Source organism: Hemicordylus capensis, chromosome 5, assembly GCF_027244095.1.
Source record: "Hemicordylus capensis ecotype Gifberg chromosome 5, rHemCap1.1.pri, whole genome shotgun sequence".
In the NCBI taxonomy this organism is placed as follows: domain Eukaryota; kingdom Metazoa; phylum Chordata; class Lepidosauria; order Squamata; family Cordylidae; genus Hemicordylus; species Hemicordylus capensis.
In genome coordinates, this window is record NC_069661.1 from 154,208,877 (window position 1) to 154,230,337 (window position 21,461).

The following is a 21,461-nucleotide window of genomic DNA, read 5'->3' on the forward strand; positions in this document are numbered from 1 at the left end:
ACCAATTGAAAAGTTGAACTGGCAAGCATTGTATAAATTACATCAACTGCGTCACTAGCCATTGTAATGATGGATATTTTTTCAGTCCACCCTTCTTGCCCACAAATGGAGTTTAACTAAGGCTGAAACAGTGGCCGCATTCAGACATAACAGCTAACCCCAGTTAATCGTGGCCGAGGTTCCAATTCTTAAATCCTATTCACGCCGCAGACATTCACTAAACCACAACCAGCCAAACTCCAGTTGCGGGAGAGGGTAGCCCTTCCCTGCTTTTCAGCCTCCAAGGCCAATCCCAGCCAGCTCTATGACATGACTGTGGGCAAAGCATAACCATATCAGAGGTTTGGCTGCGATTGGCCATGGTCTAGAAGGGGCGTGCTGAGTGTGATTGTGCATTTTTTGAGCACTCCATCTGCCCTTGGTGGGGAAAGGGCATTGAAAGCACTTTAAATCCCCTGCAATACCAGCGCTACTTCTGCCAGCCATGACACCACCACCCCAAGTAGCTCTGCACCCTGAAAGCACCACTCTGCACCCTGCAAGCACCACACAAATTTCCTGGTGGTTTGGGGGACGGGGAGGTGGGGAATTCTGCTTTCATTGTGGGGGGGGGATCCACATTTGCTAGAATCGGATATGCAGATGGGGGAGGGCAAAGGATGCTAGGGGGTCTGTCCCACCATAATATGGGAAGAAGTTGTGAGAGGTGATAACTGCAAAGCAGCCCATCCAGGCCCAAGCAAATTCCTTCTGTCTAGCAGCTTGCTCACTTAACCACCAGGGAATCCAAGGGGGCCCTGCTTTAGTCAGTCCCCAAACTCTTTTTTAAAAAACTAGAAATGATTATCCACTACCTTCCTCTCCCCAAATCCCTCTGAAGCCATTCACACACCCCAGGGGGATCCTGACACTCCTTGTGCCATAGCCTGGCCATGTGTGTGGCCGTGGAGTACGCCAACAAGACCATACATTTGCACAAATTTAAAAATCCCGGGTCTGCTCTGTGTGTTGTACACAGATAGGTGGGCACAGGGAATTGCGGAAGAGGGCACTTTCCTCTTCTCCCTCAGCCCCGAGGCAGCGGGGCCAACTGCAGGGGCCGCAGGCAGATAGCACACCTGTGCACAGGTGCAGGCGGCCAGTCAGGGGCTTGTTTCCACAGCACGCTAGCCACCATCCCCAGGATCAGGAAAGCAGTCTCTGGGATACCCCTGCCCACCGTTTTCCAACACACAGCAGCACAGCACAGCTCTACGTAGAGCACCCATGGTCTGACACTCTTGTGAGCAGTTGTTGTCCGCATGGGCTTTGGTAGCCATCCTCATCACAGAGGAAGAATCGCTCCAAAAACTGGAATGATTCTTAGCCAACTAGCCATGCTCATGAGTAAGCCTTGGTTGTAAAAAACCCCAGGTTCCAAATGGAGTTTGGCAAGGCAAACCAGAGTTAGCTTTCAGGCTGTAACCACAGTTTCATGTGTTCGGGTGTAACGGAGTTACGACCTTGGCCAGGTTTAACTGTGATTAGCCGTTATGTCTGAATGCAGCCAGTGTTGGTACTCGGACTTCTTATCAAGCTTGCAACTCTCCACTGGAAGGAATTTTACTGTTGTGCTGTATGATTTCAGTGGTTAATCTAGCTCTAAGAAAAGGAGTCTATGCATAGATGCTAACAGATCTGCTGGAAACCTTTGGTTTACAACATTTGCTTAACCTCCTTTTGGACTGCCATGGACGCACTCTTCAGGAATCTTAATGGTAATTCAGATTATTATTGTAAATTTTTGTACTGAATTGCTATAAGTTGCTATGAATGGCCATTGCTTGGAGGCAGAGAACATGTGTCCAGTCCTGGTCATATGTCTCTAAAAATAATATTGTAGAGCTGGCAAAGGTGGTAGAAGACAACAGCTAAAATGATCAGAAAGTTGACCCACCTTATCTATGAGGAAAAGCAAAAGTATTTTGAGATTTTTAGTGTTGAAAAAAGTATACTGCAAATGGTATGGAGAAAGTAGATAAATAAATGTTTCTCTCTCCCCCCATAATACAGGACGTTGGGGACTGGGAGGGCTAGCCCCTGTTGTTGGATGTCTTGAGCTTTTATAGGACTGGAAAAACAGAAAGGACTTTTTTTTAAGGATTCATTTGATTGGACCAAGAGGCAATTAAAAGATGTCTTCCTCTTCATTGTGCAGTTAGGAAGTTCAGTGGCCATGTTGCATTCTCTCTTGTATAGACTGATTGGATGAAAAGCAAAAGGAATAACTCTCTTATCCTATTTTAGATACATAGCATTGCTTCATTCTTTTTCTGTGTGACATTGTTCTTGGATGCTCTGCTAGTTGAATCGTTGTTGTTCAAAACCTTAAGATAAAATATATGTTTCTTACATAGCAATAGCCTCAGTCTGAGAAACAACTTTTTACATGTTTGTGCACTATATAAGTGCTTGTTTGACTTCCTGAGCCTTGTTTTTTTTACAGCAAATGTGCACAAGAACTATCCAATTAGTACAACTAAATAAATGTTCACAATGCACTTAGTTTTGCAGCTCCTTGCTTGCGAAGAGAGGTTTTTTTTGTTCCTGTTCATGTTGATATAAATTCTGAAACATTAAAATCTAATAAAAAGTGAGTGATCAACATTTTGTTCAGTAATATAATTTTCATATAGGAAAACTTGGGACAACAGGTTTTAGACACACATTACGGATGTTCACATGACCTTCAAGTGGGGAGGGAAGGGCTCAAGGGAAGGCAGGATAGCAGCTACTTTCCCCCCAGATGCGGGGGCTGCCCAAGCAGATACATGACTAGGGACCCAGGTAGAAGGGCGTGCTCACACCATTCTACCTGAGTAAAAGCCCAGGCGGAAGGGGGGACCTCAGGCTATCTGGCAGGCCAGCACCGGGGTCAGTCACAATCCCGGCACTTCACACTAGCAGCCCGGTCCCAGCAGGGCTGTGCAAGCCCAGGTAGGGCTGCTCCTTTGAACAGCCTTATTGTTACTTCACTTTCTTTTTCCAAATAACATAAAAAAGAGAAAATATGTTAACCTTGGTGTGTTAGTTTTTAAATTTTCTATACTATTTTTTTTGGCTGAAGCCCTCAGTGACATATTAAACTGCAAATTCTGCAGATTTTAATAATATCCATAGTAGTAGTAGATTGCTTCCTTCTGATAGATCCTACTTTTGTGGGTTTTAAAGTAAAATAAAAAATAATAATAATAATAATACAAAATTACATGCAGCACTCTTAAATTATTACTTAATTTGTTTCTTAATAATTTAAGAAAATTATTTGCAACACAAGGTTAAAGAGCCTGCTGTTAATTTCAACATCCAAGGAACACTTAAATGTAGGGCAAGAGGAAATGTTTAAACATACTTAGTTTAATTTTTGCAAAAAGAATGTAAAATAGAAGTCACTTATCTTTTTGGCTTCTGATACAATAATGTATTTTATCCTTTTTAAAGAATGTGTTTTTTGCTACTCTTCATCAGAATTTATGCCAACAACAATTGCATTACTGAACTGTTGACTTCTATTTAACTTTTTCCAAGAAAGAGATTTTAGAAGAGTAGGAATACTCTTCATAAACTATGTTCCTTTTGAAACCTACTATAACTGTATTTTCCAGTCAAAGCTTGAAACTCCTGCTATAGCACTGTAGCCTTAAAAAAAAAAACAAGTCACAAGCTGAAACAAATATGCTTTTTAAAAAAGTTTTGTTTGCCACAAGCAAGTAACAGCGCATTCTCTGAGACATTGCAGAAGACTCTACTGCTCTTAGCAGTTCAATTTATTATTCAGTTTTGAAGTCTTAATGAACTAGCACAGAGATTTTTTACCTGCATAAATAATTGTTTTCTGTTCCTTGACTATTATGTAAGTACAGGTGGTCCTCATTATCTGCAGTTCCGGCACCCACGGTTTCGTGTATCCACAGTCGGGCCATGTACACCCACCTTTGGTGTAAGTGAAGTATGCTGTCAAGTCGATTTCGACTCCTGGTGCCCAGAGAGCCCTGTGGTTTTCTTTGGTAGAATACAGGAGGGATTTACCATTGCCTCCTCCCTCACAGTATATGATTATTTTTAGCTTAATATTTTAATTGTCACTTTTATTGTATGTTTTTAACTTTTGTAAACCGTCTTGGGGTTGTTTTTAATGAAAGGCGGTATATAAATCCAACAATAAATTAAAAAAATAAAAATGATACCTTTCAGTGCCTTCCTATATTGCTGCTCCCTGATATAGTACCACTGGGGATTCACACCGGCAACCTTCTGCTTGTTAGTCAAGCATTTCTCTGCTGCACCATTAGGTGGCTCTACCCTTGGTGTACAAGGTTCTAAATTTTACACACAGTTCTAACATTTCACCTATCCATGGTTCCTAGGGGGCCGAAAACGACCTCCAAGGTCATTTCCGGCCATCATTTTGCTGAATTGAGACATTATGTGGCTCTAACTTTTTTAAAGAAATCCTATGATTTCTTTATTTTTTAATGGGAAATTGGTGGAATTTGGGGTATTTGGGGGGGCATTGCTGGACAGCTGGATACCTAGAGAGCATGGTGTGTTACTGTATTGGGAACCCCCTGATTCCCATTCACTCAAGGTCTTGCTATTTGTGGTTTTGTTATCCACAGTTGTAGGCAGAAATGAAACTCCTGCAGATAATGAGGGCCACCTGTATTAAAATTAACATTCTATCTTTCTTTACAAAATCCCAAGCAGATTGCAACTAAGATTAAAACAATAAAAATACAGCCAGAGCAATAAAAAACCAAAGTATAATACAAATATTTTATTCTAGTTAATACAGCTCTGATGCAAACTTTCAATGGAGTAGCATCCCTATACAAGACTTTTTCCAAGCAAATTTATTCAAGAGCCAGTTGTTTACAGAGTTTTAGTGAAGTCAGCCTTTGGCATTTTGTACTCCTTGTGGACTCCATCAATGACTGAGTCATCATCAAACAATTAAAGTTGGAAGCTTAATCCTCGCAGTCTCAATCACTGACTGAAATTAAAGTATTGGTGCTGATAAGAAAATACATAATATATCAACACAAATGGAGATCTGTATTTACATGTATGTGTTGAACAATGGAAGAGCATTTGTATATATACTAGTGGAAAGTCAGTCAGTATAGCAGATGGTATTTACATTACATTTGTCTCCCTGTGTGGTAAGGCTTCATTTTTTCAGTCCACTTTGATTGTTTTCCTGTGTCACTTTACACCATTGGGTAATCTGTTCTTGGCAGTGCAACTGGCATTGGCGTATATACTCTGATTTCACAGGTACATGCTCTGTTACGCTTAGTGGTTATATGCTATGGAGAACTTGGGAAACCATAGAATTGGAATCCAATCCAAACTCCCTCAGCAGTTTGTGATTTTATTGAACACAATTATTAACATTCAAATTGAACTTAGTTGTGCAAATCAGCGGAGTGTGAAATCAGTTGAGTTGAGGTTTTTAAAATGGTAGTTTTGAGTTGGATTTGCACAGAGTAAAATATTTCAAAGAAGATTACATTATGCCATCCTGAGCTTATTCAGATCCATAGTCTAGACTAGGACTGCACAACTTTGACCTTCCAGCTATTGTTGGACTATAACTCCCATCATCCCTGAATATTGTCCACTATGGCTGGGGATGATGGGAGTTGTAGTCCATCTGCAGGAGGGCTGAAATTGTGCAGCCCTGGTCCAGAGTAAGGATAGGCTGACTTCATTCTTTATTGGTCTACTTTAATTTTTCCTAGAATTCCCATGATCATACATTAGTTATGTCTGTCTTGTTAATAAAACTCTCATATATGTTAAGTGATCTTCGGTATAACACTCTTGCCTAAGAACAGAAATGCTTTGCTTGACTAAGTAAGGTCCAGTTAGTACAATATACTTTGGAAAAATACAAGCAACTAGTAAGTGATTCATCAGCGATTGGCCAGTGAACTACGGTCTGCCTTCTGCTCATCCCTGGTCTAGAATATGCTTGCACTAGACATAATGATCAGGATTTTAAGGGCTATAAATTATTCAAATGTGAATCATTTAAAACTTCCATATGTTATAAAATCAGACCAACATCTTAGAACTGAAGAACTGAAGTCATAGTGAATTCCATGCACACTCCAAAAACTAACTATTAAAAGGACATGAATGTGCATGTTCAGACCACTTTTCCATACTGCTCTCAAAAAGTAATTAAAATTATTTTGGAAAGCTCATACTGTAGAACAAAAGAATGACCTTATACTAAATCCTGAAATGGCTAAGTAATAAAAACTGGTGTTGGGTACTAGCATTTAACATTTCTTTTACCATGTTTCTATCGTTTTCTCTCCCTCTTCCTAATTTAATTTAAAGCCTTAGAGTGTAGCAGAACATATTTCAACATAAGAGTCTGTGTATCCGCCATTTTAGTAATAAAATACAGAATGTGACATACATTTTATTCTAAGTCTGTCATAACCTGGATAAGAACATGTTAAATTAAAACACTGACATTTTCCCTTTAACAATATTAAGAAGAAATTGAGTTTATAGTAGAATTGAATATATGAAGTGGTACTAAAGGTATACTCAGTCAAGACCATTTGGAACCTTGTAGTGAGAATATTCAAAAGGAAGTAACAAAGTCAAGAATCTTAAAGTTGTACTGCAGAAGGGGAAAGCCTGATGAACAGAAGATCTTTCAATCAAATAAGACTAAAATAGCAGCAGTTTTCTCAGACACTAGATGAGATAGTCAAGCATCCACAGTTCCACTCACTAGAGGCAAGTACTTTTTGCCCTTTGACAAGGAGGACTTTCCAGCAGCTTCCAACAGACCTCCTTTACATCACAGTTTGGAGAGGGTTAGGCTAACAAAGTGGTTTAAAAAACAAAAACAAAAACAACCAATTGCATAAAAGTGCAAAAAAGCACAGCAGCTAAGAACAACAAGCCATTAAAAACCATAACTAATTAAAATTATTAAACAGAGAGAATAAAAGCAAAGCTAACTGATGTACATCCAAGAGAAGAGGCTGGACTTTACCTGTTGACAGAAAGATGATAGTGAAGGCTCCAGGCATACGGATCTTAGGAGGGAGTTCCAAAGTTTGGCCATTACTACTGAAAAGATTGAGGGTGGGAAGAGGGTCTTGAAAGATTGTCAAACAGCTGTCAAACTGGTTCATGTGGGAGCAAGCAGTCCTTCAGATACCCTGATGCCAAATGGTTTAGGACTTTAAAAAGATAAAAACACCTTCAATTTGGCTTGGTAACAGACTGGAAGCCTCTGCAGCTCTTTCAACGCTGGAATTCTATGGTTGCATTGGTCAGTCCCAGTCAACAGCCTGGTGCCCTGCCATTTGAGCCAGTAATTTTCCAGACATTCCATCAATAGTTCTGTGTGTAATGTACCAAAAAAAGTTTGTTTTTTTAAGAAAGGCCATGTGGCCAAAAGTCCTTTTCTTTTCTTTTTAAAAGGCCTGGTATGCTACTGACATTACTTGGGCATCAAATACCGTGTTTCCCCGAAAATAAGACATACCCATAAAATAAGCCGTAGCAGGATTTCTAAGCAGTTGTGCAATATAAGCCATACCCCGAAAATAAGACATAGTGGTGATCTCTCCTGGCTCAGTAGCAGGCTGCTTGCTGAAGCTTTTCCCCTATCCCCCTGGTGTTTGTGTGGGGTGAGAGACCCACAGACGGGCGTAGATACCGGTAGGGGTGGCAGGCTGCAAGCTGAGGCATACGGTAGAGGGAAGTACGGTAAAAATCTCCTCAGAAAATCTCCTCCTCAAAAATCTCCTCTGCTCCTGGCGGCGGCGGGAGTAAGCGCGGCAGTGGTGGGAGGCAGTGAGAGTACGCCGGGAAGCGACGCTGGGCCAGACAGCAGGCCTTGGCTTCGCTCTGCGCACTCCCACCCGCCACTGGAGGTGGCGAGAGTACCGGTACGGTAAGCACGGCGGTGGCGGGAGGGAGTGTGCAGAGTGACGCCGAGGCCTGCCATCTGACCTGGCGTTGCTTCCCGGCGTACTCTCACTGCCTCCCGCCACCGCCGCGCTTACTCTTGCCGCTGCCCGCCGCCGCCAGGAGGAGAGATTTTTGAGGAGGAGATTTTCTGAGGAGATTTTTACCGTACTTCCCTCTACCGTATGCCTCAGCTTGCAGCCTGCCACCGCTACCGGTATCGTTACGCCCCTGTCTATGGGTCTCTCTCACCCCACACACACACCAGTAAAGCTGCTGCTCCCCAACACTGACCAGCAACAGTCTGTGGGTCTCTCTCACCCCACACAAACACCAGTCTCACTGCTATTGCTCGACATGAAAGATTGGGGCCAATGGTTCTAAAGGAAATGGAGTCGAAAGAAATTCAGGATGGACTTCCGGGTTTGGAGAGTTATGACGATGTTCCAGAAGAAGATGACTTAACTATAATTGAATAAATGTAGATTGTTGTACCACACTTAATAAAAAAATAAGACATCCCCTGAAAATAAGCCATAGTGTGTCTCCTTGAGGAAAAATAAATATAAGACAGTGTCTTATTTTCGGGGAAACACGGTAGCAGGGCTGAATCAAGCAATTCCCTGAAACCATAAATCTGTTCCTTAACAGGGAGTGTGGCCCCATGCATGTTGACTAGCATTATATTGAACTGATAGACCATTCACCAACAGAACCTCTGCCTTGACTAGATTGAGCTCAGTCCAAACAATACAGAGATTCTGTTGGTTGATTAACACTCATCTTCCCATTGTCCTGCTTTGCCCAGATGTAATGGAGAGATATAGCTGATGCCACTGACATAATGATGACACCCCACTCCAAATTCTCTGATGACCTCTCGCCGTGGTTTCATGAGAAAGAAATCATGTGATTTGTGGGTTCTTGTTCTCTGCAATTGCCTGTGACAGTGGTAGTGCATAATACAATTTGGCATTACATAAGAACATAATACAGCCCTGCTTGATCAGGCCCAAGGCCCATCTAGTCCAGCATCCTGTTTCGCACAGTGGCCCAAATTAAATGGCTGGTGTCTGTTGCATGCCTGTAAAGTTACAGAAGTAACTTTACATAAAGTAGCATTTGCCATCTGGGAAATTGGCTTGGAAAACAGACCTGGGACAGTGATTCACAAAATGTAGTTTGTGTACTCCTGGGCTTTCCTGGGTGTACTTTGTAGTTATTTGTATACTAGTGTAGTCATTTGATGTGAAACATAGATAAAACAAAGAAATAAGTTTTGTTTTTGTTTTAAGTTAGGAGTGCTTGCAGTTTGAGAGATTGAAAGGGGTGTCCTTCCCATGAAAGGTTGAGAACTATTAACCTGGAACAATAGTTGAGAAATTTGAGAGGGTTTTCCGTTGGTTATGTTTCCACAGCACATCAATCCTAAGGTGACTTTTAGCAAGAGTATAAACCATCTATCAAAAGTTTCTCAATTTAGGGCACTCGACTTCCAGCTTGACATTGCAAATTGCAATTAGGTACACAGGAAATATTCCTGGAAGAAGTCAACTGTGCAGTCTTCTTGAATGGTCCTAGGAAGGAAAAGACTGTGAGCGGCCTGTGTTGCTGCTGGGGCAATCTTGCTGAATTGGTATGTTTAATCTTCTGAACATGTCCTTAACAGCTGTGAATTTCTTTTTTTCTCACCCCGCTTTTGTGGTTGTCACTTTTATCTGTTAGGTGAAAATTCTCATTTCCTATAATGGGTAATTGCTTTAAAGCAGTGGAAATGGGATACAGTATGTACAAACAACCAACTATCTGCAAGAAGCTACTTACAGCTCAAACTTTTGTGAGGGAACCCTTCTCTCTTGTCATGAGAAATACTCAGTACACTCAGAAATACAAGACATTCTGAGTCTGAAGCGCTTCTGCTGTTCTTGAAGCTTAATTGTACAGTAAATTATATCTGAAAAGACTTTTAAGTATCTTGAGAGTTTTCCTTTTGACAGATCAATCTCTGCTCCTAGAGTATGATGAAATCCTAGTTATCTGTATTCTTATGTAACCCTGTTACCAGAACAACTAGACTGAAAATGATTTTTGCCTATTTCTGTTTGACATAGCATAATGCTGTGTTGTAGCTGGATAAAATATGACGCTTTCAGGTGATTGGGGAAAGAGAGCTGATGTCCTCTTTGGGAAAGTAAAAATTGAACTGTAGCATAACCATTGATAAGACCTCTCCCTTCTGGATGGACCTACTCAGACCCGCAGATCAACATGAGGCTCTGCTCCAAGCCCTTCTGCTGCCCAGTGTGTAGGAAGTGGGCATACAGGATAGGACTTCTTCAGTTATGGTATCACAGCTGTTCAGTGCCCTACTGGGGGAAAGAGAGCATTTATCTGATTTACTCACTGCTCTACTTCTAGCAGGCAATAGAAACATTTTCTGAAATAATAGCCTAGTAAACTAGTCAGCCATTTGAGGGGGCGGGGATGGCTGACTAGTTTATTGGGCAACTCCATGAAAATTAAAGATGGTGTAAACTAACCAAAGTTGGTGTCATTTTGTAGAGGAAAGTCTGTGGATCAACAATTCATGCATGTTTAAACTGTGCCTTTACCATAGTATTTGCCAAGAAGTCTGAAATGTCTAACAAATTGTGGCGTTCACTGATGACAAAAAGTTGACTTCTTAAAATATGCATAGTGTAGAGATGTAAGTAAGTAATGCTAAATGTGTATGATGGATTTGAAGCAAATTTTATGTTTCTCCACTTAGAAAGCTTTGAAAAAACTAAACAAGGACAGGTAAGCACTACATAAACCATAGATAATTAATCCTGATTCCATTATCATAAAGGCGTCAAGCATAACTACTGTAAATACTGGGACTAGCTCTTAACTGTTAATTAGCTTGTCTTGGTGGCAACAGCAATATGATTGGCCATATTTTTCATTACTGCTCTGTCCAATACAGCTGACAAATACAAGACAGAATTCAGCTGCCCTCCCAGGGAATGAAATAAGCAATGAACCTATGACATGTATCCTTATTCTGTTTGAATGTGATTTTTATAAAGATGCATGTTCCATTGTTTTGACACACCCTGACTCACATGGGCACAGTCTCATTTCAAGGGAAAACATTTTAAAATACCCCTCAGCAATTACAGAGGGGTATTTTAAAATGTTTTCCCTTGAATTGAGACTGTGCACATGTGAGTCAGCATGTGTCAAAACAGTGGAACATGCATCTTTATAAAAAATCACATTCAAACAGAATAAGGATACATGTCCTGGGTTCATTGCTTGGAAGTAACTTGCCTTAGGGAACAAGAGGTTCCTGGTTTGAATCTCCACTGGTATGTTTCCCAGATTATGGGAAACACCTATATCAGGCTGCAGTATAGGAGGATTATTTCATAATGCATGAGAGATGGCAATGGTAAACCCCTCTTGTATTCTACCAAAGACAACCACAGGGCTCTGTGGTTGCCAGGAGTTGACACCGACTTGATGGCATAACTTAATTTTAATTGCTGAAGAGAGACAGTTAAAATGAACCATTGCATATGCTCTCCTAATCGGGAAGTCCTCAGACTTACTAGACAATTGGTTCCTGAAAATTGTGTCTTAAGTCAAAGGGTCTTAACATGGAACCTGGTTTCCAAGAGAAAATTTTTCCAAGAGAAATTTTATAAATGGGGGTTTGGTTCCTGAATCAAGGCAAGATCCCCTATTATTGTCAAAGTTGGTGATGTGTCAGTCACAGACATGCAGCAGATAATCTTATAGTAGAAAATCAGAAATTGCTTACCCTTAATAACCATTGCAGGAAGTGGCATGTGGTCTGGGAATGGGCCAGGCTTCCTCCTTCTTACCATCACAGCAAAGTAGCTAAACCTGGAGGAGGAGGAGCAGAAGCAGCAGCAGTGGTGGCTGTGGGAGCCTCTTGGCAATCCTTTTGTAGCTCACACCCATACTAGATATTATGCACTCCCCATGTAGGTGCTTGCGCTCTCTCTCTCTCTTTCTTTCTTTCTCTCTCTCTTTCTCTTTGCATACATACTTCCCTAGCTCAGAAACACTTTTTTAGCACATATACCTCAGCTTGAAGGTGAGATAAGCCCTCTTATCAGGAGGCAGGAGGGAGAAAGCAAAGAGTGAGCTGTTCTCCAACTAGAGCCCCCCCCAGTCAGGGCATTTGTCTCTCTCCCCCCCCCCATTCAATTGCAACTACAACCTTGCCACCAGGACTGCCATTCTCTATTACAACATGAGCCACCTTTGTCACCTCATCCTCCTTTAGCCTACACACCAGTAGTCATCTAGTGGAGCCTCCCCTCCTATGGTAAGTGTTGTAAAGTTGAAACAAGGTGGCTAGTTATAAGTACTGCTTGTTTTAACTCAGAGCAGTCTAAGACCTCTCATGTATTTAACAAACAGAACCTGAAGATAATTTGCTGTTAAATAATTTGGATTCTCTACCCCACTTTAGTGGCAAACATACCCAGTTTGTTTTCAGCAGTACCAATATTCAATATTTGGCATTTAGTCTTTGTTTATTCAGATCTCTGCAAATGAGACATAGGTAGTCAGATCAAATTGTTTTTACAATTTAATGTATTTTGACAGGAAATGATGTATCTGTCAGCATCAACACTAGATAACTGGTGGAAAATGAAGACATGTAAATGAATCCAATAGTTCCATGCATATATCAAGCTGAAGTATTTACTGGAGGGATCCCAGCTTCAAGTCTTAGCACAGCACTTGAGGACAAGAATGAAAATAAATAAAGTGTGTGTGTGTGTGTGTGTGTGTGTGAGAGAGAGAGAGAGAGAGAGAGAGAGAGAGAGAGAGAGAATGAATTGGTGCTTCCCTATGCCAATTTTGGTAACTTCCACCAATTTCAATTAAGAATATTGGTGTATCTGCCCACATTCTCCAGCATTATGTTAATGATACTGCTCCTGGGGGAATTGGCAAACATCCCTGACTAACTTTTGGGATTGTGTGGGGAAACAGCGATCTTAGCAGCTCATTTCATAATAAATTTGTGCAAAGCTTCAGTCTTGGGAATGACTGACAGAGAGTTGAAGTTCAAAAATAGAATCAAGTTTATTTTAGGGTTTGGTTAATAAGCAATAAATATTAGCTAAGCAATATCAATAAACAAAGCTAGCAATATCAATAGTACTAAGTTGAAACTCACAAAGAGGTGTTTTAGCTTGAGATCCGAATTAAATCCACTCAAGGCTGACCAGAGAAATGATCTTAGAGAACAGCTTTGGACTTTAAAGTAAGAGGGTGGAAAAGTGGGGAGCAAGAGTCTTAGGAGCAGAGATTAGTATACTTCACATCCTTTCCAGTGGTGTGTTTGGACACTGGTTGCTCAACTGATGTTGAGAGACCTCTTTCCTCTGGGACAGGTGGGAAGATAGAAGACAGGAGCAGGGACCCGAATGCCACTCAAGGGTCAGGGAGCCAGGAATAGTCCAAAGGAGGTCTGATCTCAGGGAACCAACTTCTTGCTACAGCCAAGCATGCTGCCCAGCTTGAGCCTGGAAGCAGGGCCAGTCTACTGGCAAAAAGCAGGACGGGTATGAGAGCCAAGGCACAGCAAGATGGTATAGCTGTGTCAAGACACACGAATATGCAATGGGTGAATCCAGAGAAGAGACACACTGCTTGGTGGTCTTGAGGGCTAAAATAGGCCACATCTTGCCCTAGGGGCAAATGCTGACCACATCCTTCTGCTGAAAAGGGTGACATACATGATAGACAAAAGCATACATTATGTCCAGTTCAGACTTTGCTGCTTGTGCTCTACCAGCACATTGAGGTGAATAGATTGAGAAACCTGAGCAGGCTGGAGTGGACTGGTGCATTCGAATTTATCTCGTGTGGTCAAGAAAGACCTTGGAAGTGCCTTGGAATGTTTTAACAAGCATGCCTCCTGGTCCTTGTGCCAGCCATTAACACTTCTTGTTAGAAAGAGATGAGCCTGTTACCTCTTATCTTATTCCTTCCTGCGAAGGTGATAAGCTCGAGCTGATCCTATGTGCTAACATAAAGGGAAGCATTGGGCTATTTTTTATTTTATTTTACGAAGAATAGTGCTTAATTAACTCGTGTCTATTTTGGCTTCCTCTCCTGTGTTGAAATCAAAGAGGCAAGTAGAAAAATAGTCCCCTTTCAGTCCTGAGTCACACTTGACCTGGAGTTACCTTACCCATGTTTTCTGTCAAGTGACATACCCTCGTGAATTAGTTCATGTAAGCAAAATGGTGAGCCCCATTTTGTGAGTGAGCTGGCAGCTTTCACTCATTGTTTTCCTTACATTAAACATAACATCCCTCAGTGAGCTGGTGGATATACTGACCTGTAACTCTTTCTAATCTGGGAATTCTGCACCTCATGTTTGTTTTTATTCAGCTCTAGTCCACTTGAGGCACTTCCTCTGTGAGCATTCTTCTAATCTCAACGGAAATGCCTGAGTTGTTATACAAGGTGGGTACTGAAGTAGGTCCAGCTCAATAATCAAGGGCTGATAATTGCTAAAATACTGGGACCTAACCTGGAAGTAACCAGGTTAACACTATTCTCTAACACAACTCTTTAGTGAGCTAGAGGCTAATATATAATCCATCACAGTGCTCCCCATGAGCATACTCTTCCAAATTGTCCCCCTCCTGTTTAAATTGTGCTAATTTAGCTTCTGCAACATTAATAACGTAATCCTTAGAATTTCTGTTATTAAATCCCATAATTACTTTTGCTATAAAGACTTTGAAATGTAATATTAAAATTTGTTTCTGTTAGTATATTGTAGTAATGCATGTTTTCACTGAGGTTTTCTTAAAGTTCCATGGAAGGCTTTATTTTTAGAGATGAGAAAGGCTTAGCTATCAGTTTTCCCTGTAATTGATGGATAATGAGCATAGAAAGAGTGAAATAACTGGAATGGGATATGTTTGCATATAGTACACGTTTTTTTAAATATTCTGTTGAGCTATTCCAGATCTGAACACTGAGCAGTTTTTATATTATAGTAAATAATATTTTGAAGTTTTATGTGGGATAAAATACCAGTTAATGTTTAGTAAAATGAGCAACACTTAAACTAAAACTAAGCGAACCTTAGTTTGCTTAATTTACAGTGTTGCCAAATCAAGGGGCTTACTGTTGGACAAGATATTTGCTGTTCATGTGCACTACCAGGATTGGGCAGTTTCTTTTCATGACCATGCAGGGGTATTTAAGTCTGCAGCAGTCTGCATGGCACCCTGATACACTTAAATATCTTGCTACATTGGCAGCCATTATGGAAAGTCTCCATATGGCAACCATATTAGGTTTACCTCTGATAGTGCATGAATCGATATTACATGCTTTTGCAAAGAACAGCTTATTTTAAGGGATTTTAAAAACAGGCTTACACTCAGGAAATAATAGGGAAAAGTCAGTTGCTAATAGGGTATTTAGAAGCCTTATCCATTTTCTGGAGAGTGGTAAGCAATCTAATAGTAATTATCTATTACTATTAAGCGATGTTGTACTAATAAGCGATGTTGCTCTAATAGTATTATCTCTGGTAGTCAAGATAAGTTAAATCACCATTACATGAAAAATATTATTTTTGATAGTATTTGGTGCAGTCTTTGAGATGCTGTAAAGTACGCCGATGCATTTGATTTATCTTTTATTTGAAGGATGTGTGTGAGCATGTATGTGTGTGAACTCTTTCCCACTCTTTTCACTGATGACCAAACCTGCCTTAATGATCATTGCTAAAACTTAATGAACTCTAATACAATTGTGTCTTAATTCTTTCCTGTCTACAGTTGGTAATTGTAGGGGTATTTTTCTAATCTGTTTTTCCCATGGGAAGTTTAAGAAAGGAAATATTCACCACTAACAGATAAGAAATTTCTTTCAAATTGGCCATATCTGCTCTTATTTTTCTTTGATACACTAAAAAAATTATATTCAGGCTGCAGTCAGAACCGTGCATGTGCATGAAACTCCTGTGGTCAGTTTTTGTGGAAAAGATTGATGAATGCTCAGTAGGCAACATGAATAGTAGGCAAATAATAGAATACGCCATGGTAGGAGGAGTGTATACTAGTTTAAACTCTTCCTCAGAAGCAGACATTTCCTGAAACAGGAAACCATTTCATCCAAATCATAGAATACTTAAAAACTGGGGGGATGAGAGAAATTTCATCAAGTATCTGTGAATATTGCATAGAAAACATATACCCCAACACATTAAGCCCATCAGAGGGATAATCCTGAAAACAATGCTGTTTTGTTGACCTTCTAAAATGTAGTAGTTTTTCTGATTTTAGTGTTCACATTCCAGTAGAGAGTTGTGGACTTATAAACACTTCTAGGCTAAGCCTAATGTCAGTTTTAACATCATAGTTTTTGAATTCTCTTTGATTATTCTGCATCCTATTCTGCTTGGATGCACATGTTTGGATAGATATTTTTCATAATCATCACTGAAACTTGACTGTTTCAAAATATATGCTCCATTTTAACATGATTTATATAATTAGCCCAGTTTTGCCATAACTTGCAACACTAAGTATAATTCACTAGAAGTTGAACACTTTTGGGACTCAAAAATTTTAATCTATCACTTTTAGAGGGAGCATTCAATAGACTTACTTGTCCCATCAAAATCAGTGATTCTTAAAAATGCTTAGCTTCAATAGAAGCTTGTCCCTTTTTATTTGCTTTCACTTAATGGTTCCTATTTTCCATTACGTTTTAATATTAATGTCACTTTCAGTACATTACACAAACATGCTCTGCACACTAGAACCTCCTCAGTCATAACTCAGCTATAATTTTATAACAATAGTTGCCAAAACTTGTGGAAGCATCCAAGGTACCAACATAACTTCTGAGTCACTCTGATTGTTACCAATCCTTAATTGCTGTTTTGCTCCAAAAAACCTGGAGTTAACATTTCTGATTTTTATTTCTTTCAGTTACTGTAATGGGTGCATGCTGGATCCAATTTGTGGCTTTTGCTACAAACTAAACAAGTCAAGTGTTGTGGAGTCGTCCTGTGTTCCTGTTAATAAGAAGTCTACAATGGAAGCATCCTGGGGCAGGTATGTTACTTTTGTGTTCCATACTTTTATAAAATGGCTTCCGTCTCACTAATATTGATTCTCTATGAAAGCCTATTCTTTTACAGAAATTGCTGGTATTATTACATTTGTCTTCAAAATAGTATTTTAGTCATAATAATAATGTCTACCAGGGGATTTCATTTGCCAAAAAGCTCTCATTTGTCTTTCATTTTTTCATCTCTAGGAAAATAAAAACACTTTAGAGTAGAATAACTTGAGAGTGCTGACTTACAGGTCACATTGTATTCCCCCCGCCCCATCAATGGCAAAGGTGAAAATAAACCTTAATAGCCATTGTACCAAGTGTAGGCGGAACTGGGGGGCAGGCAGGGCACGTGCCCTAGGCGCCACTGAGGTGGGGCACCATGCCAGTTCCTGCCACCCCCACCCCATTGCCTACCTGCCCAGCCCCAGGGCCCCTCAGCCACTTGCCTCCAGCTCCGGCCTAGGATCGGCGAGGCCTAGGATCGGAGCAGCCTGCAAACTGCAGAGCTCTTCTCTCCCCTCCTCTCAGCTGATCGGTGGGTGGGCGGGGCTTCTAGAGAGGCCTCCGAGTAGGCCTCCCTGAAGCCTGAACTTGGCAGGCCCCAGCAAGCCAGGAAGGAGGCTGGCAGAGCTCCCTGCAGCAGACCCTCCCTGCAGCAGACCAGACCATCCAGCACAGCTTTTGCAAGGTAGGCTGTGAATTCCTTTTTGTGGTTACCCCCATATATAGGGATCTGCTTGCCATAGGACTTTGATATGGGTGGTGGGGCGAGACTGAGAAGTCTCTGAATATTTAATTTAAAACAGACTGAAAAATGTGCTGGCTTTAAAAACAAAAACTATCTAAGGCCTATAAGTGGCTTGTTTCATGTCGGAAAATTACAAAAACTTCTGGAACAAATATTTATTTATTCATTCATTCATTCATTATAAATGCACTTATGTTCAAGTTGTTTTGCAACCCAGAAAGTCTGAGTGAGAACTGTGAAGCATGTGTTGTGCTTTTATTTTATTTTATTTTTCTTGTGTGTGAACTGCTCTCCAATAACTTGCAGGGACTTCAGGGTAAATCTGGCCAACATGTGAATGCAGCACCTCCATTCCAGAGGAGATGTATGTTAAAGCGCTTTAAAAGCCTCGTGTGAAAAACCTCCTGGAATCAAACTTTACTGAATTTGTTCAGAATTCTGAGAAAACAAACATAGGCTCACCCTGCATGGTTGAAAGTCTCCTTTGCTAATCTGCAGCGAGGGGGCCATTTTAATAATTAGCGTTGCTAGTGTGTTCTAGGCATTAAAAGTAGCACAAATATATAGTACTCAATGTATATCACTATATACTGTGAAGTGTGCATGTGTGTATTCAGTGAAATGTATTTCCAGACAGCATACTTATTTTGAAATATCAGACTTAAATCCTTGGGGACCTGGGATGTGTGGAGGCCCTGGACTTTGAGGGGCTGGGGGCCCATTTTAAAATCTCATCTTGGCCCATTCCAACCTTGCTATGCCCCTGGCGTTCACTACACGTGGGTTTCTGCACAACACCTGCGCAGAAGAAACTTCCATGTAGAAAATGTGTCTCTTGTAAATTGACCCTGAATTTTCCATCCATGACTGGTATATTTGAGAGTTAGAGTCAATAATAAAAGAACAACACACTGCTTGTGACAGGAAGGGGCAAATTACAATGATTTCTTAGTCTGGCAGGGGCTGGTTTTGGCCCTGGCAGAAATTGGCTGTCCGCTCCTGTTGCAAATGCCTCTGTCTAGTGTGGCAAACTAATGTATCCTCCTCCGTCTTCGTGTCAAAGTAAGCACTGGTGTGGTGAATGCACATATACCCCATCATGAGCCAACAGTCATCATAAGACAAAGGCTGGCAGGAATCATTCACTGGTTTATAGACCCACCACCACCACCTTCTTCTTCCCCTATTTTGCTAGTGGCTATTTGGGCAGGTGATCCTCTAGGACAAAGTCATGTTTTTTAAAAAGAATGAGATGAGACAGAGAAAATGACACTTGGAATCCTCGCAGAACTCCTGACTGTTCTAAGTCTTTTACAGAGATGGCTCATGTTTTCAGGTTTTGATCAACAACCATGTCTAGATGGTACAGTGTTCCTTTTAACAAGGATTTCCAGATATTGTTGACTACAAGTCCCATCATTCCTGTTTGGACAGGGGCGCAATTTCAGTGCTTGCCCTAAGCGCTATTTTCCCTAGTTACGCCTCTGGTACCAAGACGGAATAATGTCTTTGAAAGAACTTGGCACTTTGGTGAGGTGATAGGAAGAGGCACAAATAACTAGAAGTTAATGCCGAATGTTGGAACAGCACATATGTATGCTTCTAACACTATTGTGCAGTAAAGTGAAGTAAATGTCTAGAACCAACTATAGGGATGTTCTGTTTTCTAATTACTTCTTGTGATGCACTTCACAGAAGACAAGCTAGTGTGAGAACTGATTTTTTAAATTTTAAAATATTGTCTTTGCTCAAACTTTTTAAAAACCCCAAAACAATTTAAAGTTTTTGCATAGCTGACAGGTTTTTAAGTGTTCAGCTGTTCAGAATATCAGTAGGAGTGCTTATGCCTTGATCTATTGGTACTCTAACTTGGTATCAAATTCCTGTAGCAATAAACAAATGGTTTGGCATTTATTTAGGCAGAGACATTATTATGGATGTGGGCTGCTGCTGAAAACACAGCCCTGTGTCAAGGTCACCACTTATCACTTATTCCATGTCCTGACATCACTACCGCATGTGCTTTCCCACTCTCACAAGCCAGTAATGTAGATTAGGGAAATGCATATCATAATTGCTTCAGGATGTGGGATAACATGAACGGCAAATCACACGCAACAGGAGTGCCATTTTAGCAGTACCATTGTGTCTATTGTAATATGTAGATATGTGTATAGTTCTGTCTTCTAAACTGAAAGTTCTCAAATCAGTTTTTAAATCACCACCATCTTCCAAACTGAAACATTCTTTTCTTATGATGAAAGGTGACATTTCCTTGCAGCTTTTGTACTGGTATTGTTTCCTATTCTGTGCAGCCCAGCATTACTGATGAATTGCCCCGTAATTGATCTGTGCCTGCTCACTGTATAGGGGAGAGGTGTTGATTACAAGTTTCCTTCCATTTCCCCCCTTTTTATTAAGTAATAGTGTTATTTCCTTTTGAAAGAAAACAACAATAATAATAATACTTAGCTATTCCATTATAGGGTTCCAGATTTTTATTTTTCTCCCTTGCCACAGTGCAAGAGGAACTGTCCTCTCATGAATATGATGAGCAAATCCCAGCATCAGCTATGCTGAGTCCAAACCATCCTCAGGCCTAATTCTGATGCTGCAGAGATGGGCAGAGATCATCCTGCAGTTGCACAGTGATATCTGCCCCTTCCCCAGTTCCAAGGTGGGAGGGAAGCTGCTGATGATTTGGTCACGGTTGTGCTGAAGTGCTGCAAGTACCTCATTGAAGCAGGACTGAGCCAGGAAGTGCCAGCACCCTTTACAGCTCTGGAGCTGAAAAGGGTGCTGGTCGGGCCAGCATGACCAGGATGCTTGGATGCTCTGCAGCTTGACCAGGATGCTTGGAAGAGCTTGGCCAAGTGCTGAGCAAGATACAGGTCAGAACTCCTGGTCCCTTCTTCACTATGGACCCGAGAGTACAGGGGTGTCGCTAGGGGAGAGAGGGCCTGTGTTCGCTCCTCTCCCCAGCAGCCCCTTGGAGTGAGTGAGATAATGAAGGTCAATTATAGCTACACCCTTGCCAGAGCAGACAGCCACAGTTATGGACTTGGTGATCAGCCAAGCACTGTGAACCCCTGGATGAAGTGCTACATTAATAACTCCAGTTCAGAGTCGGATACTGTTTTCCCAATTGTGCTTCTCAGTTATAGTACAGGGAATGGGGGAAATCCATTTCCCTTGTGGCTACAGGGTAGGCTGTTTGTATTAGTGGCTGCCTAGAAGACAGTTATTTGCCAGAGTGTTGCGAATCATAAGTTGCAGGGAAAGTGGTGCCGTTCATTCTCTGCATTGTAGGGAAACCTGTGGCAGAAGAATGAAGAAGTGGTCAAAGAATGGCTAAAGATAAAGATGATTATATGTTCCAAATCATGTTTCATATGTGCAACAGGGAAGGGGTGATTTTGCCCATCGCCTTTCTTCTGCAGCCCTCTATGGCTTCCAAAAATATGTTTGTTAGTGTCCCAAAACCCTCAAAGAATATTTTTTGGGGGAAAGGGGAGATTGACAAAAATCACCCCTCCCACTTTGCATGTATGAAATCTTCTTTGGCACACACAATATTAGACTGGATGTCAGCCACTAA

General features: G+C 41.0%; 1 protein-coding gene across 1 annotated transcript in view; it reads left to right on the top strand.

Annotated features, from left to right (window-relative positions):
- SLC2A13 (solute carrier family 2 member 13) overlaps positions 1 to 21,461 on the top strand; it is a 225,656-nt gene that overhangs the window by 175,288 nt on the left and 28,907 nt on the right. The window contains exon 7 of the mRNA XM_053251709.1: positions 16,983 to 17,108. Coding sequence (XP_053107684.1) covers positions 16,983 to 17,108 — 126 coding nt within the window. The remainder of the gene's footprint in view (positions 1 to 16,982; positions 17,109 to 21,461) is intronic.